The sequence below is a fragment of the Chaetodon auriga genome, chromosome 10, assembly GCF_051107435.1.
Source record: "Chaetodon auriga isolate fChaAug3 chromosome 10, fChaAug3.hap1, whole genome shotgun sequence".
Taxonomy (NCBI): domain Eukaryota; kingdom Metazoa; phylum Chordata; class Actinopteri; order Chaetodontiformes; family Chaetodontidae; genus Chaetodon; species Chaetodon auriga.
Genome location: NC_135083.1, coordinates 18,773,994 through 18,791,962, shown reverse-complemented (window position 1 = coordinate 18,791,962; position 17,969 = coordinate 18,773,994). Strand labels below are relative to the sequence as shown.

Below are 17,969 nucleotides of genomic sequence, written 5' to 3'. Positions count from 1 at the left end.
TTTCTTCTTCAGAAAAATAATCTTAAAAACAGTCAATAAATGCCTTCCATTGCAAATGATTGCAAACAGTTTGCATTTTGATCATTTCATCTGCTAACATCAATACACGGATCATTATTATATTTATTATTTTCATTTTAGAGAAGCAGAAGCAGTTTGTTGGTCAGTCAGAGAACATTCTGCATTGCTGCCGCACTGTTAATTACTGAAGGACATTCAAGGACAAAGCGTGGTAGGGACGGCCTGGTGTCCTCCATCACCTTCTCTCCACCTGCAGTACCTCACCTTCCCTCTGCCCGCCACAGGCCTCCAGGGAGGATCAGGTGCTCGGCCAAATCCACCGGACTTTCCAGGCTGAAACCCAGACAGACTGATGGGACCGCTCTGGTCACACTCTGCTGCTCACACCTGTCTCACATCATCCATCATATCACACGCAGATGTTTCTAATTAGCACACAAAGGAGTCGGTTTACAGGCCTCAATTAGCACAACTGAAAGATCACGGTTTTACAAGTGATTCATGGAACATAATCCCAGACACCAGTGAAACCTGTGCGTGTTTTAAAATGTCCTCGTGGCATCTAACGTATTTCAGTTCAGTTACTGTATTTCACCGTAAAGCAGGTCATTACGAGCCTTTAAAATATCATTGAGATGCTGCTGAAACCAAGATTATTTGAAAACTAGAGATCATAAAAACAAAAAATTCAAATCACCAAATTAAAGCAAGAACCTCCACTGTCACTGCTCTGATCATGACCAGTGTTCATGTCAGCACGGCTACTGTCACTGCAACTGTTACTGCGCAAGAAAAACTACTGTTATATCTCACTGCTACTCCCAATGATAATGGATGGTTTTTGTATGTCACATATCTGAAAGCAAACTTTACATGTATTGTGCTTGACAATCGAAACAGCAAGAAATTAAATACATGAATTATTAAAGTGAAGGTTAATCCATTTATACATACCTGTTTATATTTACACACAGGACCATATATTTATGTTTTACTAAATCAGCACTATATATAAAAAAGTGAATAGTTTCCAGGCAGTAGTGAAGTAGATATATAAATATATTGTGCAGATATAAACATGTAGAAATAGATTATTATTCATTATTATTATATTATTATATGTCACTAGTTGAATAGGATTTTCTTTTTCTCATTTCAAATTTTACATGTGTGATTTTCTTTTGTACATTTTGAGTTTTGTTGAAGAGACTCTGAGAACAAGAATTTCACTGCCAATGACGGCTTCACTGGAAATGTGCCTGTGACAAATAAAGAACTGAAAAACACACGTATTTCAAAAATGAGATTGTCTAAAGTATGCCAGTAAAATTTAGGATAAAAAAATGTTTTTGAGGAAGTCGTAGAACATAAAGAAACCACAGAAGTTTAACTTTGAGACCAAAACACACAAAGACTGCAGGCAGAACTGCACCAAAACTACATGAAAACTGTCTAAACCTGATTTTAGAGAAACTTCCTCTCTCTCTGCTAAATACAATTTTCTAAATTGAATTTTCTAAAACATAAAAACTGGGTAAATTACGAATAAATAAATAAAAGCACAAGCGCAGTTGCTGGTTCATCCAAATGACAAATAAATAAATAAATAAATAAATAAATAAATGAGTAAAGAAATGAAATATCCTCACTTACCTCTCATTGCATCCAGCTGCACACACAGATTTGGTTTTATCGTCTTGGCTCACGGCACTGAAAAATCACATGTGGAAACATTTAACAGCAGCATCTCTGCCCAGAAGCAGTGTCCTCGTCGGTCCGTTCACTGCGCACAGCGTCAGCACAATTCACACACACACTTTGGTTTTTTTGTTTTTGTTTTTCAGCATTTCCAGTGAAAACTCCTCAGGTTGTCATTTGTTTTTTCTTTTTTTGCTTTTAAAACTTCAGCAAATCCAAAAACTGACCGAAAACCAAAATCTAAAGATGTCTGTAAACTAACATTTGTGTTGCAGTGAACTGACCCTTCATCACATGTAACCACAGTTAAATCTTTACAAAGGCAGACATGCAACAACTGGCAGAAGGCTGCAGTGAGAAAAGCACTGACGGCTCAGTCAAGCTGCTCGAACTGTCCAAAATAAATACATTTCAGTCATTATAACACAGAGCTGAGATCAGTCAACATAATGAACTATCTGTCATTAACATGTTAAAAGTACATAAATATCTTACGACATGTGAAAACGTTTAATTGAGGGGATATAGAGCTTTAATAAATCAACTGAGAGCTCTGAGGGCTCCATCTTCACAGGACAGGTGACAGCTTTCTCTACACACACACACACACACACACACACACACACACACACACACAGGATGGCAGCTGCTGTCTCTCCTGCAGGAAGAGGAGCAGGGGAGGAGCGGGTGAAGGACTGAAAGGAGGAGTTGTGAGCGATCAGGAGAAGTGAAAGTGAAATGAACCTCCAGAGTATTTAAAGAGGAAGTTTGGACTCCCGGAGCTGTTGGCAGAGCAGAGCACAGAGGAGGACTCGCTGCTCTGGGATGCTGGTGAGAGCGTTCACACACTGGTTTTCAGACTTTATTATGACTGTTCTTAATCTCTGCTGCAGAGTTTCTGGCAGCTCCTGCTCTACTTTCACTTTGCTCTCACTCTTTGTTAACTCCTGTCCTCACTCCACCTCTCCCTGTTTGACTTCTCTCTTCTACCCGTGTTCTTTTACACTCCCGTTCTTGCCATAAAATCTTGGTTTGCTGCTTGTCATTAATGTGTTTCCTCCCTGATCTTAAGGTCCTCCAGGCTGTCTCACTGAGGGCTGAAGTACAGATGACAAACTGAAAGCAGTGCTGCAGCCTCTGTTGTTTCTCTCTCTCTTTCACCAGCTGCCTCTTTCAGGGTTTAGCTCTCATTTGTTGAGGGTTTCTGAAGCTTCTGAGCACATGAGAAACGAATGCAGCTTTAATTCAGGGTCTAAACGCCGTTTTAAGCTCCACAGGAAGAGCCCCACGATGTCAATCTCTTCCTTAATTTTTTTCAGCTCCGTCCTTCCTTTTTATCGTTCTATCAGCTCTAACCTCATGTGCCCCGTCTAGTTGTTTTCTTTTTTTTCTTTTGGTTCATACACAACAGGTTTTTCAAGATGCGGCCTCACTACAACTGGCTATTTGTGAGTTTTAAACTGCAGGACTGATTTCTCTGCTCCAACGTTTACCGCACAGCTGAAATGCTTCAGCTGCAGAAATTTCAAATTTTAAACTTTGTCAAGTTTTCTCCACGAGCAGATTGTGTGTATGTGTGTGTGTTTGACTGCTTTATTTTGATTTCTCAATTTTAGACATTACAGAGGCTTTTCTGTAATTATAAACAGCAACCGCTTTGATCATCTTTTTGGTCCTTGAAGCCGTCACACTTTAGCAAAGACTGTGTTTTCAGTGAATTCTCCGAGCCAAAACTAACTCTGCTGACACTGTAGTTTTGTGGTTCCAGTTACAGCTGAGTGGATGGATGATTTTTAATGGTTGTCTTGTTTTACACCACAATCCGGTGAACTTGGCTTCCCTCAACCCTGCCAACACCACAGTTAAAGTGAAGAGTTAGTGTCGGATAAATCTGATGAGAAGTGACACAGATGGTCTAGAGCATCCAGAGTCTTTGAAATCACGTAACAGCTAGTTAAACATAACGTAAAGTCACTTTTTAATAATCATTATTTCTTTTTTTCTTCAGCTGTATTAACCTGAGCGGACCGGGAGCTTGTTTTGGTGGGTGGGATTGTAACGGAACCCATAATGCAGCTGTGATTCTGAGCTCCAGCTGGTTATGGGGTCCGTTTCCATCCCACAATGCACAGGACATCATGTGATGACGAGAAGATGTCAACCCTGCTTCAACAAGAAGAAGATACTCGAGCAGGGATTCGTGCTTCCTGCCACAAACACAACTCTGTTTGAAAGTGTATTCACTGTAGTTGAAAACTTTATTGTCCCATAAATGAAAAAAAGCAATAAACTTAAACAGTATAACAGTATAGAACAGTATAAAAGTATCTACAGTAAAAATACACATCCCAGCTGACTGAGCCACAAGTATAAAACCAAAGTCCACTCAGTTTGAAGTCCAGCCGTTCTGACTCAGACAGGACATTTAAGGTGGAATTACAGTTGTGTTTCTCTCAAGCCAAGAAGGAAAGTGAAACCAGTGAGGCCGTGCTGCCACGAGCAGGATGTACCGGAGCGTTTGGAGTGAAGTCGGTCTGACGCAGGAGGTGTTTTTCCTCAATGACACGTTTTCTCCCGGATTGCTGGCGGCACGAAGCGCAACCGGGAATTTCGTGTCAGCCAAGAATGACACCTGGAGCAGCGACTCGAGCACTGGCTGCAGATTATTTTTAGTTTTTGGTTTTCCTGTAACGGATATTTCTAATAAATGTCAGCATTTGAAGCACTTCCTGTGTTACTTTTATTTCAGCATCCATCATCATACATGATTCATGACCTGTGCTCCAAACAGACGATGGACCCCTGAAGGGCGACGGGCTGAAACCTGATATCTACCTCCATGTCTGACACAGCAACACTTTCTTTAAATGCCAAATTTCAACATTGACGCCAGCAGTTATTTCCTGAAGTCTCACTTTAGAACCGCTCCTGCAGCATAAGAGCCTCCTACAACAAAAGGCAGCAGCTGCCTGGTGATTTGTTCCGCTTTTGCTGAGGAGTCTGGTTCAGGGAACACGCTCAGGTGAGGCGGGAGCAGAGGTACAGACATCCATCCATCCGTCCGTCAGACACCACTTAATGCTTTTTGTGCCTCATTTGTCTTCTTTCAGGTTAACTGAGGGCTATGTTCACACTGCAGGTGTCTCCAAATTCAGATTTTCAGCCTCATGTGACTCAGACCTGAAGTTCTGATTCTATGGACAGATTTTTAACAATAAAATAATAATCTTTAAACATCTTAAATTCATCGGTTATGTTTGATATGCTCTATGTGATAATACATATATAGTACAAATCCACCGAGTCTAGTTTTGAAGATATGTGCTGCTAACATCTTTGTTTACGTCGCGAGGCAGCTGGATTCAGGACATCACATGATGAGACATGCATCTTGCCAGGCTTCAAGTTGAAGTGCTTGTGGCCGAAGCACACTCACTCAGACCAATCAGCGCCTTATGAGGAACTACTGGTCGCTATGGGCGTGCCATAGGCGTTTTCAGCACCACTGTCAGTTCACAGCTGGACTGTTAAAGGGTTAATTAAGGCCTGCAGTGTGAACACAGCCTGTTTTTAAACCCACTGCTTGTACCATGTGAGCAGAGTCGAGGTTAAAGGCGAGATGATCTCAGCGACTTATCTTTCCTTATGCTCAAAAACACGGTGAAAACAGAAGGAATGTGGGCGTAGGCACTCGTCAGCTGGTACAGGAGAGAGACAGAAGTGTTGCCTACACCTGAATAACCCTGCGGTACGCCGTCGTCACTCACACGCGGTGCCAGTCAGGGACCTGAAGGTGCTGAAGGTGAAGGGAACCGAGAGAGTATCCTGTCCACCAGTTCAAGCTGTCTCTCGTGGTTTTCTCGGCTGATCCGCTCATGCATGGCTACCAGCTGACTCATTAGATTGTTCTGCATTTCCCTCTCATGGTCCATCAACCTCTGTAGCCGGGCGTCCTCCTGCGCCTGCATCGACGCGTCCATCTCTCTGAGTTGGGCGACTGTTGCTGACACCAGCGTAGAGACTTGCTCCATCACCGTCGTCTTCTTCTTCTTCGATGGAACTGTGAACACTAGGATACAAAAGAGATGATACGACCTCTCAGTGACGTTTTTTATTGTTCAACAAGAGATTAAAGGTTGTAAACCACTGAGTGCACCGTGATTAAAAGTGGATAAAAACACTTAAAGCCTATTAAGTTGGAGGTTGTTCAAAGATTAAATCTACAGGACCAGCTCACATATTTTAGATGAACTGTACGCTGCCAGCATTTGCAGCTGTGCCTGATCGAAGCCAGAGGAGATACTGCTTTTTCTAGTTCTTAAAAGCCATCATGATTCCTTCATCTTGATGTTATCTCCAGAGAATTCATAAGGGCAGAGAGACGTGCACGAGTACCTGTCTGACTCCACGTGAGAGGAGTTAATAACAACATTCAGGTAGATTTGGTCTACTTTGGCATGTTTTGTCGTAGCACATGGTGGGATGTTTCTCACCATGACTCCGTACAGATGCCGGTGCAGAAACCAAAGCTTGCAGCTCTACAGGCCAATAGGCTCCAGACTGAGGGAAGCTGACCCTGGAGCTGCTCAGTCCACTCTGCGGGCTTTGTTATGATCGTCTGTTCGACTCACTGCCTGACAAGTCTCTTAGGGAATCGTTTAAACACCAAATGTAACATGCCACACACACACACACGAGGCTACAGCTGTCCCTGCAGCTGTCTTTCCTGAGCACAGTAACAACAGAAACACCTGAACTTACTGGCGTTGTTGGGCTGTAGCTGCTCTGACGGGCTGTACTGCTCCTCCTCGTCCTCCGCCTCCACTGGACCCAGATGCTTGTCGATCTCCCTCTCGTCAACTTCGTCCCAGAGGCTGACTACGACCCCCTGATGCTCCTCGCTGATGGCAGGCGGCTGCGGAGGAAGCGGTGGCGATGGAGGAGAGGGCGCGGGTGGGGGCGTGGGGCTCCGCTGTCGTTTCACCGGGTTGCCCACGGGGACATTCCCGAACACCCGGTGGCACTGCTCATAAAAGGGCCAGTCGACGCGGTCGCTCCCGCAGCGGGTCTTCTGCTGGTGATACTTGATGTACTGCTTCCTCAGCGCCTTCAGTTTGCTGATCACCTGCATGTGAGACCTGTACACCCCCCTCTCCGCCAGCAGTTTGGTCATCCTGTTGTAAACTACCGAGTCCTTCACCGTGCCGGTGATCTGGTTTCGGATCGCCTCCGAGCCCCGGATGGTCAGAAGTTCTTTAATTTCGTTCTCCTGCCAGTTGTGCATCCTCTCGGCTGTGGGGGATTGAGCTGCTGGAGCGCTTCAACTTATTCCAAACGTCTCCGTTGTATGTTTGCGCTCAGTGCGTCACATTCGTGCGCCGGAAGAAGACGTGCTCAAAGATATGTTGTGAGGGAGCGTTCACTCAGCAGCGACAAAAAGGGACTCAGCATTAAAGTATGAAAATAATAATAAGTTTGTTTATATGACACATAAAAAAAAGAAACAGACATTAAAGCAGATGACCAGCTAAAAACAAAAAGGCAGAAAACAACTTCTCATGTTTTTATTTATTTATTTATTTATTTTACCATATTATGAATTACAGCAACTAGCTAATCATAGTGCAATTAAATCTTAAATCTTTTGTTTCATTCATAAATGAGTGAAATACAAAAATTCTTTATTAAATACAAGATCAATCCTGTTTGAATGAAAAGTCAATTCTCAGTGTTTGTGATCTTGCAGTTTTCCACATTTCACTTGTGTATGATGATAGTGAACCATGACTGGCTTCCACACTACTTATTCTACTAGGAAGTGGTGGGCTTTAATCATTATCATCATCATCATCATCATCATCATCACCACCACCACCACCACCACCATCATCATCATCATCATCATCATCATAAGCTGCAAGGGCCGCGGCTAACGATTGTTTTCATTATTAATAAATCAGATAATCATTTGGTCTACAAGATGCCAGAAAGAAGCAAAAATAAAAACGCCCATCACAATTTCCTAAAATGAATTCAAATTAAATTTTATTTATTTATTAAGATAAATAATCCAAACAGTGCAAGACCTAGAAGTATTCACCATGGGAGCAAATATTCATAGAGAGAAGCTGGAACATGTGAACTTTTGGTTGCTTTAAAAGTAACTTCAATGATAAATTACCAAAATTGTTACTTTTGGTTGATCAACTTATGGATTTAATAACCATCACAGCAGGTTTAGAAACTGTTATATAAGCAGTTATTAGTATTCTACGTAGTGGTAGTAGTAATGATATTACTGACAAAGCTCATTATTAACATTAGATTTGTGTTGCATATACACAACACGGCCAAAATTATGAAGACATTGCACTCACTCATTCCAAAACCATGGGTATTAATACATGTTTGTATATCAATATACGAACAGCAGATTTTTCTGCCACAAGAGTTTCAGTGAAATCGAACACAAGATTAAAATAAGAAAACAGAATCAGCAGAATAAAAATCACAGCTCACTGCACAGGCTTGTCCAGCCTGCATGCAGAGTAGAAGCATTTCTCTGTTAAGATGCAAAGTCTCTCTTTACAGATGTTGCGATTTCTTTTTCAACAAGGTCTGCAACCTTAGAAACGTTAAATCCATCTGAGAATATTAAGTCCAGGGTGTGGCCCTCAATGTCCAGAATACAAAACCATGCTGCTCAACGTGAGTGTTAGAATTACCAACAGTTACCGCACAGTTAAAGTCAATAAAGACGGTAGACAGCAGTTCAGCAAAGACATTTAAAAAGTTTGCATGATATTTAGGAGGCCTGTAGATGCTCAAACAACTGAACTCAAATGACCAGCAAGATTTGAATCTAAAAAAATCAAATGATAATAATATACAACAAACACATAAGCAGTTATCGCAGAGGGAAGAATACTGTATTGCGCATGAATATGTGTCCACATACTTTTGGCCACGTACTGCAGTTCAGATTGCAGTTAACGTACCGCACACTGGACGGCGCTATTTGGAACAGGTCCGACACGGAAATTCACCTCGGAAGAAACACTGGTTGCACTTCAGTAGTTCCGACAGGGGGAAAAAAAGCCAATGCAGTCCTCGTTTACGGCAAACATCTGACATCGACCACTGATTAACCGCACGGCTGGAAGCGGGCATGTATCTCGGCTGCGTTGAAGCTTAACACAGCCTGTATCAGCACCAGAAGATATGTGCAGAGTGTGGATGTGTTGATAGCCTCGCAGCGAGCTCACCTGTTTGTGTTGTGGTGGTGGTGATGGAGAATATCGAGGAGTCTTCGCCCCTCCGGATCACTCCGACCGTCCGGGCGCTGAGCTCCGCACTGCGGGGGAAGCGTGACAATGTGCCCGAACCCAGACGGGAAAACGGCGACAGGATATTCCCAGAACCGGAGAAGCTTTGGTTCAAGGAGAGCAGCGCTAAAAATCTGCGTAACAGGGACTTCTTGTCGCCGACCACGATGCTTCACACGCTGTACGCGGACGGACAGGTCGGTTTGGCTCGTGCCTGTTGGGTTTGCCAGTATTTTAATGGGTGTTTTAAAAATGTTAAATTCACGGTGTTATCATTTACAGGTAACGTAGACACCGATTTGGTTAAAAAAAAAAAAGCTCTTTGTAGAAAACACGAATCATCGCTCGACACTCACATTTAACGGTATCTTGTCGCCGCTGATGTTAAGACACATCTTAACGCGTAAAACTTCTTACGGAATGCCAAGGAAGTCTATATTTTATTCTTCCGCTAAGCAGTATAGTTCCTGGCCAGCTGCTAAAGGTGGCAGTTAAGGTGAGGGTGGTGGGACAGCGTAGTAATATTTAAATGGCCGGAAGGTGTTTTCAATTTCGAACGTGACTCGGCCAATAGGAACAGAGGATGGGGACTGTCGGCTTTATAATGCTCAGTCGAGTCAGCTGTGTGGAAAACAAGGTTAAAACCGACGTGAATCCATAACCCTAAAATCCTGGATATGTTTGAATGATACTGACACGTCTGAACATCCCGATTTGCACAGTGACCGCTGACTTTGCCCCATCAGGATCGACCAGACACTATCAGCCCGCGGCACTAATTATTAACCCACGAGTGGCAGTGCAATATGGGTCAGACGGACACGCACAGAAACGCGCAGATAACTGTGCTGCAGCTCGAGTGGCGCAAAACACGCAGAGGCCTATTGCGTAGCTTGAGAAACGTGACGTCATGAAGATGATGTCCCTTCTTAACACACGCGTCTTTCATGGCACGTTGCGTCCGTGGGCGTGTTCCTGCATCCTCCTGGAGGAAGATGCTCATGTGTTTTTCTTCCTGTAGTGCACTTCACAAATGCACTGGTATGAGGGTCGAAGAAGATACCGAATCTGACATATTTCCACTGACAGTGATAGACAAACACAAATGCATGTGCAAAATAGACAAAGTTTCTCAGACATGCAAATCTTCGGATGAGAGCTTAAAAAACAACCACTAAACAAACACGTCTTCTGTATTTCTAAGTAAATACAGTAAACAGTGAAAGCATTCAATGAAATACTCATGTAAATCCGTCTCAGCATGCAAATTCTCAACACAAATGTTGCTTTTTAACAAAGATATCTTACAAGAACTTATATACTTTGCATATATACATATGTAATAACCTGAATTTCAGCCTTTTGTCCATGTCTTTCCCTCCTCACACACTCACATATTCTGTGTTCATGCATGCATGTACACAAGTCTCTAATCATTCCGTCTGTCCTCCCAGGTTCCTCCAGCAGTGATGTCCAGGGTCCTGTCCCTCTGTGGCAGTGGGGTCCTCCCTGTGGCCGGTGGGGAGGTAATGGGTGAGGGGCTGAGGGTGAGGGTGGACCGAGCTGCAGCTTTCAGGGCTGTCCTGGCAGGTGGAGCCACAGAGTACCTGAAGCCCTCAAGTCAGAGGCAAGGCTGCGTGGTGCTCAACTGCCCCGCGCTGCATCCTAAACCCAACACACCCACCCCTGAAACACTGACTCTGGGTCAGCTGAGGACTGTTCTGCTGGCTGACCACATGGGGGCGCTGTTGAGAAGACAAGGGTGAGTCTGTAGGGAATTCCCAGAAAGGGCTTGAGAATGGAAGGAAATGATCAAATGAACACGCTCCTGATTGGCAGATGAATTGCTTATGAAAACACCTGTTAGTTCCAGCTATAGATTAAAAATGCTGCTTTAATCAGACCCAGTCTCCTTACCTGTCTCAGATTTGCAGTGTCCTATTGTCCCACACTTCCTGAAGACAGCGACGTCATCACCTTTCTCCGAGCTCTGGGCATCGATTGGCCGACAGCCCCAGCCAATTGGACCAATGAGGAACGGGAGGAGAAAATTCAGGAGGCCCTGGAGAACTGCCCCTACAAGGAAAGGGAGACAGAGAGAGGAAGGAGGACCAGCGGAGGAGGAGGAAGGAAGGCGGAGGAAGGGGAGAACGAGGGAGCGCTGAGGGTCAACCTGAAAAGAGTGTTCCAGGAGGAGGGGCTACTGGGATACGACCCCAGCCTCGGTACCTGCACAGGTGAGACCACAAGGGGGCTTATTTGATATCATAACTCTAAAACCACAATATGACCTTTTTAGATTTCTGTTTGTGTATGAATTAAATAGTCAGATACTGTGTATTAATTATGAGCTTTAGAAGTGCTGGTAGGTAGATTTTATTGAGTTTTTTGACCTTTGGGAAGAGCCAAGCTCGCCGTTTTCCCATGGTTCCGGTTGTCATGCTAAGCTAAGCTAGCTTTCTCCTGGTTTCAGGTCTATACTTAAAGTTGCCCTGTGGAGTTTCCATGTAAACCAACAAAAATGATCAAATGCTTCTCATCAGAAAGCATGTTGAAAAAACGTCTAGTGCATTTCCTTCGTCATTAAACATTTGCAAAGATGATTTTTCTTATATGTTTGTACCTTGCTTTGTTTACATCCAGGATCACTAGCTCGCACTCTTCCTTTGATGGTGCATTGCTGTGTATCTTGCAGCATTACCACCACCTATTGATCGGTGGAATAGGGTGGAACCATTGGCTGGATGGATATCATCGAACCTTTAACGGACAGATATGAGAGTGGTCTCGTGTAACCCTCTGCAAGAAGCCCACAGTCGTATTTCCAGACATGTTAAACTATTCATTTGACAATCAGGCACTGTTTCATGTGTTGCCAAATCTGTATGTAAGAGAAAAGAAAAGTAGGATAACAGATGATTGGTACTGTATATTTGCTGGTAAGATGTTGTTGGTATATCTGTTTCAGTACACAGAGACAGTGTTTCCCACCTGGCACAGCTGGACCTCGCCACAGCCGACTGCACAGTGAGACACACACACACACACACACACACACACACACACACACGCACACGCAGTCTATGAGCACACCTTGATGATTTCCTTTTCTCTTTTTCAAAACGACAGACAAACAAAGCATTGATTTGTATATCCTTGCTGCCTCTTTCACAGGTAGCCATGGCAACAGCATTACATGTGACTTCCTGTCAGGATGAGTTTCGCCAGCAGCAGATAGCGGTGTTGTGGAGAGCCAGTGGAGCAGCACACACACAGGTAACCACACACACACACACACACACACACACACACAGTCATGTATTGCATTGTGTTCCTATTTTTACCTGCTCTGCTGTGTCTGCAGAGACATCTGGTGTGTGGGCCTGTGAAGACTCCTGGTTCTCACCTCACTGCTGCACAGTACCTGCAGTAAGAAGCATCACTTTCTTTGTCTGTGGTTGTGTCTCTTGTCTCCTGCCTTTCCTCTCTGCCTCCACCTGTCCTGCACTGTTTCTCCACCAGACAAATATTTATTATTATGGACGACACTACAAATTGGATCTTCCCTGCTCTGTAAAGTCTCAGTTCTAATTAAACTAAATCAGAAGAGCACTAGTGGGCGTTGATGGTGCTGTGTATTTTTAGTGCAGCTGTCTGTGTAAATGAGGCTTCTATTGTTTCTTTCCTCCTCGTCTCCTCCAGGCTGAGAAGAGGTCAGATGAAGGAGGCCTCAGAGATGAAATATGGAGATCAAGTAGAAGGTGTGTGTACAAACAAAGAAGTGTGTGCATTTATGTGGATGCTCATTGTTAATCATCGCTGTTTCTAAAACCGACTGATGCTAAGTGCCATTGAAGTGACATATCCAGATGAAGTGAATGAACTGGAGTGAAATAGCGGCTCCTCTTCCTCCCTGTCCTCTTATAGGTCAGACGTGGGATGACATCATCAGGGTCATGACCTCTGCCACTGTCAGATTTGAGCTGCTGTCGACAGTCCACACCAGTCCTGTGAGTCATCACGACAGCGGCGTGTTTGCACCTGAACGTGTCGTGCAGGTGGCGTCGTGCCATGCTGATGAATTAAGAAACACTGTGTTTGACTTGACGAGCTTGGCAGCTCTGAGCGCCTGTCTGTTCATGCAGAAGTGGATGACAGTTGGCTCTTTGATGTAATTAGTTGAGTCAGAATAATTGACGGCCGTCTGTTTAGGTGACACTGGACGTCCAGAGGGAAGGGGGCGTGTCCACCAAAGGCCCGAGAGGAGGAGTGTTTGTGATGTACAACTGTGCCCGACTGCACACGCTGTTCGACAGCTACGAGAGAGGAGTGGAGAAGGGTGAGGGCTGTGCTGTTTTGTTTCTTAAAAAGTTTGTAAAAGTTCTGCAGCAGTGTGATGATATGCTCTGATCAGTCACAGCATGAAGTGTCCCACTCAGCACTTTTTAAAAATCAACACTGTCAGCTGTGTTAGCCTTGTTTAGAAATACAACATGATGACAATGAAAGTCTGAATTGTCAATTTACTGCACACAATCAGCAGATTTACTGACTGTTTGTTTAATGAGGGAATGATTTTGGACTCGGCTATTGTCACTATGTCATAAACTAAATAGTCACAGACTATTTAATGCTGTGAAAGACATCCTGAAAATTGGATATCAAAAGGTTTGCATGTGTTCAAGACCTGTAGAGGTACTATAGAAGAAATTCTGAGTGTAAATGAAAAATAATTCTGTATAGCTGAGATTATTTCAGGTAGTTTCAAAGGCACAATTTTATTTATGAGTAGTTTAAGAATAAAACACATTTATAAAACTTGTTGTTTTGGCTTTGTGTCTTTGGGAATATGTCATGTGTCCCATCAGTAAGTGAGGGCTAACAGACAGCAGCTTCTTCTCATCCGGCAGAAAACATGACTCACATATGCAAATGTTTGCATTATGCAGCACTACGAGACTTGAAATGTAATCGACAGGTTATCCACACTCGGTTAACAGTGACCTGTGTTATTTCTGGTTGAATGTAAGTACTGTTGTTGTTGTCTTAGGAAAAAAAACTCTGTATGCAAAGTGTCCTCAGACAACTTTTGTTGTGATTTGGTGCTATATAATTAAAAGTTTAATTGACAAACTGAGGCTGAGTGTGCGTTGTGGGACGCGCCTTGTATTTGCATCGCTACAGTAGATTTTGAAAAAGTATTAGTTGAATTCTGTGGATCGGCACAAATGTTCATGTGGTTTTCTGACTTTTTATCTGCAGGTCTATACCCAGAAATCCCTGAAGGCTCCCAGCTGGACTTCTCTGCTCTGAAAGAAGAGGTGCCATTTTGTTATCTTCTACACTTCCAAATCTTCCGACAGCCCGTTATTCTGAAACCCCAGTAGTCTGAAAAGTGTCCCATTGGACCAAAGACCAGTTTGTGCGACAGTCCTTTATCCTGCCTGATCGGCTCGTGTCCGTTGCCTGATAAGAGTTAGAATAAAAATGTCAGGGTCAGGTCTTCATGGAATATTGGTGGGAAAACATATCACACAGGGAGAGTGTGGATTTTCTTTCCGTCCTGTAGCAGATTTTTCGGAGTAACGGGCTGTGGGGACAGCGGCGTGACGCCCTCTGCGCTCTGCTCTGTCACTTCCTTCATTTTTCTTTTTGTTAAGCTGTAAACTGTCCTCACGCTGTCCTTGTGTTTTGACTGACAGGGCGAGTGGCTCCTCCTGTTCAATTACCTCATTCCGTTCTCCGAGCTGTTGGACCAATCAGGACAAGCGTTAGACTGTGAAGGCGGAGGGGCCAGAGTCAATATTAAGACTGAACAGGTAGAGTATCGATCAAAAGGCAACTTGTGTGTATTAAACCAGAGTCTGCTGTGAAGATGCTTCTCTAACTCAAATCCTTGTCTGTGTTCCTCAGATCTGTAAATTTCTCGTGTCTCTCAGCAAAGACTTCAGCTCGTACTACAACAGAGTCCATGTGCTGGGGGTGAGGATGTGCTTCCTGTACAGAGTCATGTCTAAATGCATTCATTTATTCACTGAAAAGGGATTAAAACCACAAGAGATGTTCATGCCTGCAGTGAGTTTGTGTGGATGAATGTCTAAAAATATCTATTTATTGAAGTTTGGGTGTGCACTTGTTCTGTGTTCTTCTTGTGCAGCATGTGGAGATGAGTGTGTTAAAGCCCACAGCCCCGCCTGGTGACTTTTTGTCACCATCAGAATGAGATTACTGATACAAAAAAAGCAAAAAAGCAGCTCCAGAACTGAGTAGGAGGATAGCAACATTTTATATGTTCTCTCTCTCTCTCCTTCCAGGAGCCGCTGCCTCATCTCTTCAACCAGATGTTTTGTCGTCTGTATCTGTTACGAGCGTTGAGAGAGCTCTACCACAGCGCTCTGGACATCCTTAACCTTCCCCCTATCAGGCAGCTATAGCCTCGGCATAAGTCACTCATCCTGTGATCACTGTTAGCCCGACCACCACACACACACACACACACACACACACACACACACACGTTTTGCAATTGTAGCTTCACCACATACACACATCATTTAGAGATGAAGATGTGTCCAGCTAAGACACCTTTCCCAGTCAGTTATGAGGTACTGTTGTCTGTTGGGTGAATATGACAGCAATCAGCCGCTTAGCTTAGCTTAGCATAAAGACTGGAAGCAGGGGGAAACAGCTAGCATCTCTGAAGCTCACTAATTAGCATGATTTATGTTGCACAAACCTGAAGTGTGGAAACGTTTGAAGGAGGATTATGACACATAACTGCACGAAGTTAACGGCCCTGCTCGAGGAGTAGTCACACACATAAGTACATCTCCCAAAATGTGTAGTATTCCTTTAAATTTGGATTAGGGTGGGAGGACAGTATTTCCTCCCAGGCGAAGCCCTACTTTGTAATTTTTAAACTCCACTCTAATCACGTTGCCGTGCAGCACGTTTAGATGCCCTCTGACTGAAGCAGACACACGAGGCTTTTACAATCACGGTGCCAAGATCCCACCAGTGGTCACGATGTCCCATCTGAACCGTAGTAAGACTTACTGAACTTTCTGAATCAGCTCATTATTATGACAGCACCCCCCTGCTTAATGTTGCTGAAAGCCTCCCCTCTTTGAAACACATGTAAGTGTCTTAGTCACTGCCTCAAGACATTTCTTTTTACTTTTTAATAAGCCTTGTTCAGCTGATCATGTGTGTGTTACCCAGCTTGCATTTATCAATGCCACAGGAATATTTATTGTCAGAAATCTGTACAGAATATATATTCTGCGTACGAGTCTTAATTGCTGTGTTCATACTATTATTCAGAGCCCTCTGGTTAATCACATTTATCCTGTTTGACAAATCACAGATGTTCAGTATCAGCCGACATGTACCAGATGTAACAGGTGTTCATAAGTTAGTGACAGAACCCGTACATTAGCAGCATTTAGGGCATCGCGCCATAACGTTAGGAAATGCATGACAAGGCATGAAAATAATATATATGAAGAGTTTTATGCCAAAAAATGTTATTTATAAATTTTGGTATGGGAAAATAATGACCTGAAACGTGTTGCCATTCCAGTTAATGACTGTCTGTTAAATTGTGCCATAGCTCGTTTTAACTTTTTCTTCTTTTGAAAGTAAATATCTCATGTTGGAAGAGAAGTTAACGTTCAGTATCAGATATCTTTCCAACTCACTCCTCACTGCACGAAACGCTGTTTGATCCCTGCCAGTGTTGCTTGTCCCTGGAAAGTCTGTGTATTGTTTGTCATGGACTTTTTTTTTTTTTTTTTTTTTTTTTTTTTGATGTTTTATTTCCTATAGAAAAGGGAATGGGATGTTTTTAATATGCAGATTTATTTACAGTGACTGTCTTGTTATCCACGGATGTGATGTATTAAAGCAGGAGAGATGCAGAATGAGGGACTTTGATATTTTCCTTTCTTACATCGTCTCACTGTATCTGTAAATAGATGGCCTGTATATAATATATACAGTATGTTCACTTAAGCCATCGGTGTGTTTCTCTTGCTGCCGTGTTTTCACCCTCAGGCCTCAACATCTCTGACATTCTTCTCCCATCTCTCCTTCTTTTCACCCTAATGCCCATCTCTGTGCTATGAGCCCATATATCCCTTTATTCTGTCCTGTGTTATATACTCATACAGAGCGAACGCTTACCTGTCCTTTAGCTTCACTGGTTTTGGAAGTTCAAGTACCTGCCTGTTCATTTTCTTCATGGAGATTTTGGAAAATCCTGACATGAAGGGTTTTCAGCTTGAAGCCAAACAGCTGCAAGGTGACTCAAATGTTTTTAACGATAGAGTGAAGAGTCCAAAAATGCTGATTTTAAAGAAGATGAGTGATCCCCTCGTCTTGTTTTCAACAGTAAAAACGTTCCTTCCTGTCCTATTCTCTGACCCTGAAGTGTATCTGCCCGTCTGGATGTAAAGATTCCTGTCAAACTTGTCTCCTACACACATCTGCCCGCCTACAGTTTCTGTGTCTTTCCTGTCTGCAGAATTAAAATAACCATGGCAGACTCTCGCTGTGTGTTTGTCTCTGGCTTCAGGAAAGATGCTGATACTGTTATTCTATAGATTAAACCCCTCGTGCTCCATTATCGCACACTGCCCTTGGGCCATCATGGATCCAATAATAGCCACACACTGCAAGGATATACAGTATATGCAGTAAAGAGTCATCCATCACTGCAGATACAACCTTGGTAATGCGATGTGCTGCTTGTCTTTGGCCTTTTTCTCTGTTTACATCCCTCCTCATGCTTGGATTCCTAACTTGCTGTTTTCTTCCCTCCTCTCTGCCAATCATCACTGCTTTTGGTCCTCATTTATGAAAAGGAAAGCCCAGATTAATGGCTGATTAAAAGCCAAAGTTTATCTGAAAACCTGACTTTAATTC

The 17,969-nt window shown here is 43.3% G+C and overlaps 2 protein-coding genes across 3 annotated transcripts; one reads left to right on the top strand and one right to left on the bottom strand.

The window, feature by feature from the left end:
- Positions 1 to 3,114: 3,114 nt before the first annotated feature.
- On the bottom strand, positions 3,115 to 7,091 carry LOC143327162 (uncharacterized). Of its 2 annotated transcripts, none has more exons than XM_076741382.1 (2): positions 6,481 to 7,091; positions 3,115 to 5,788 (listed from the first exon to the last, which is right to left on the bottom strand). In XM_076741382.1, the coding sequence occupies exons 1-2, from the start codon at positions 7,001 to 7,003 to the stop codon at positions 5,499 to 5,501; spliced, it is 813 nt and encodes a 270-aa protein (XP_076597497.1). In that variant the 5' UTR covers positions 7,004 to 7,091; the 3' UTR covers positions 3,115 to 5,498. The 2 variants fall into 2 exon arrangements, with proteins under 2 accessions (XP_076597497.1, XP_076597498.1); XM_076741383.1 differs by having other exon boundaries at positions 5,510 to 5,788; positions 6,471 to 7,085.
- A 1,700-nt stretch (positions 7,092 to 8,791) lies between these two features.
- Positions 8,792 to 16,966, top strand: dalrd3 (DALR anticodon binding domain containing 3). The gene is made up of 13 exons (XM_076741712.1): positions 8,792 to 9,241; positions 10,499 to 10,806; positions 10,971 to 11,281; positions 12,013 to 12,071; positions 12,219 to 12,320; positions 12,409 to 12,473; positions 12,747 to 12,805; positions 12,972 to 13,054; positions 13,257 to 13,383; positions 14,307 to 14,365; positions 14,747 to 14,863; positions 14,958 to 15,026; positions 15,359 to 16,966. Exons 1-13 carry the CDS (start codon positions 9,008 to 9,010, stop codon positions 15,476 to 15,478), a joined length of 1,713 nt encoding a protein of 570 aa, XP_076597827.1. The 5' UTR covers positions 8,792 to 9,007; the 3' UTR covers positions 15,479 to 16,966.
- Positions 16,967 to 17,969: the final 1,003 nt, after the last annotated feature.

Excerpts from the sequence above, each read along its gene's own strand:
- LOC143327162 (XM_076741382.1), bottom strand. The coding sequence starts at position 7,003 with ATGCACAACTGGCAGGAGAACGAAATTAAAGAACTTCTGACCATCCGG. Across the intron at positions 5,789-6,480 it reads GCTACAGCCCAACAACGCCA|TGTTCACAGTTCCATCGAAG; the intron begins GTAAGTTCAGGT and ends TTTGTATCCTAG.
- dalrd3 (XM_076741712.1), top strand. The coding sequence starts at position 9,008 with ATGGAGAATATCGAGGAGTCTTCGCCCCTCCGGATCACTCCGACCGTC. Across the intron at positions 12,321-12,408 it reads GTGGAGCAGCACACACACAG|AGACATCTGGTGTGTGGGCC; the intron begins GTAACCACACAC and ends CTGTGTCTGCAG. Across the intron at positions 12,474-12,746 it reads ACTGCTGCACAGTACCTGCA|GCTGAGAAGAGGTCAGATGA; the intron begins GTAAGAAGCATC and ends CGTCTCCTCCAG.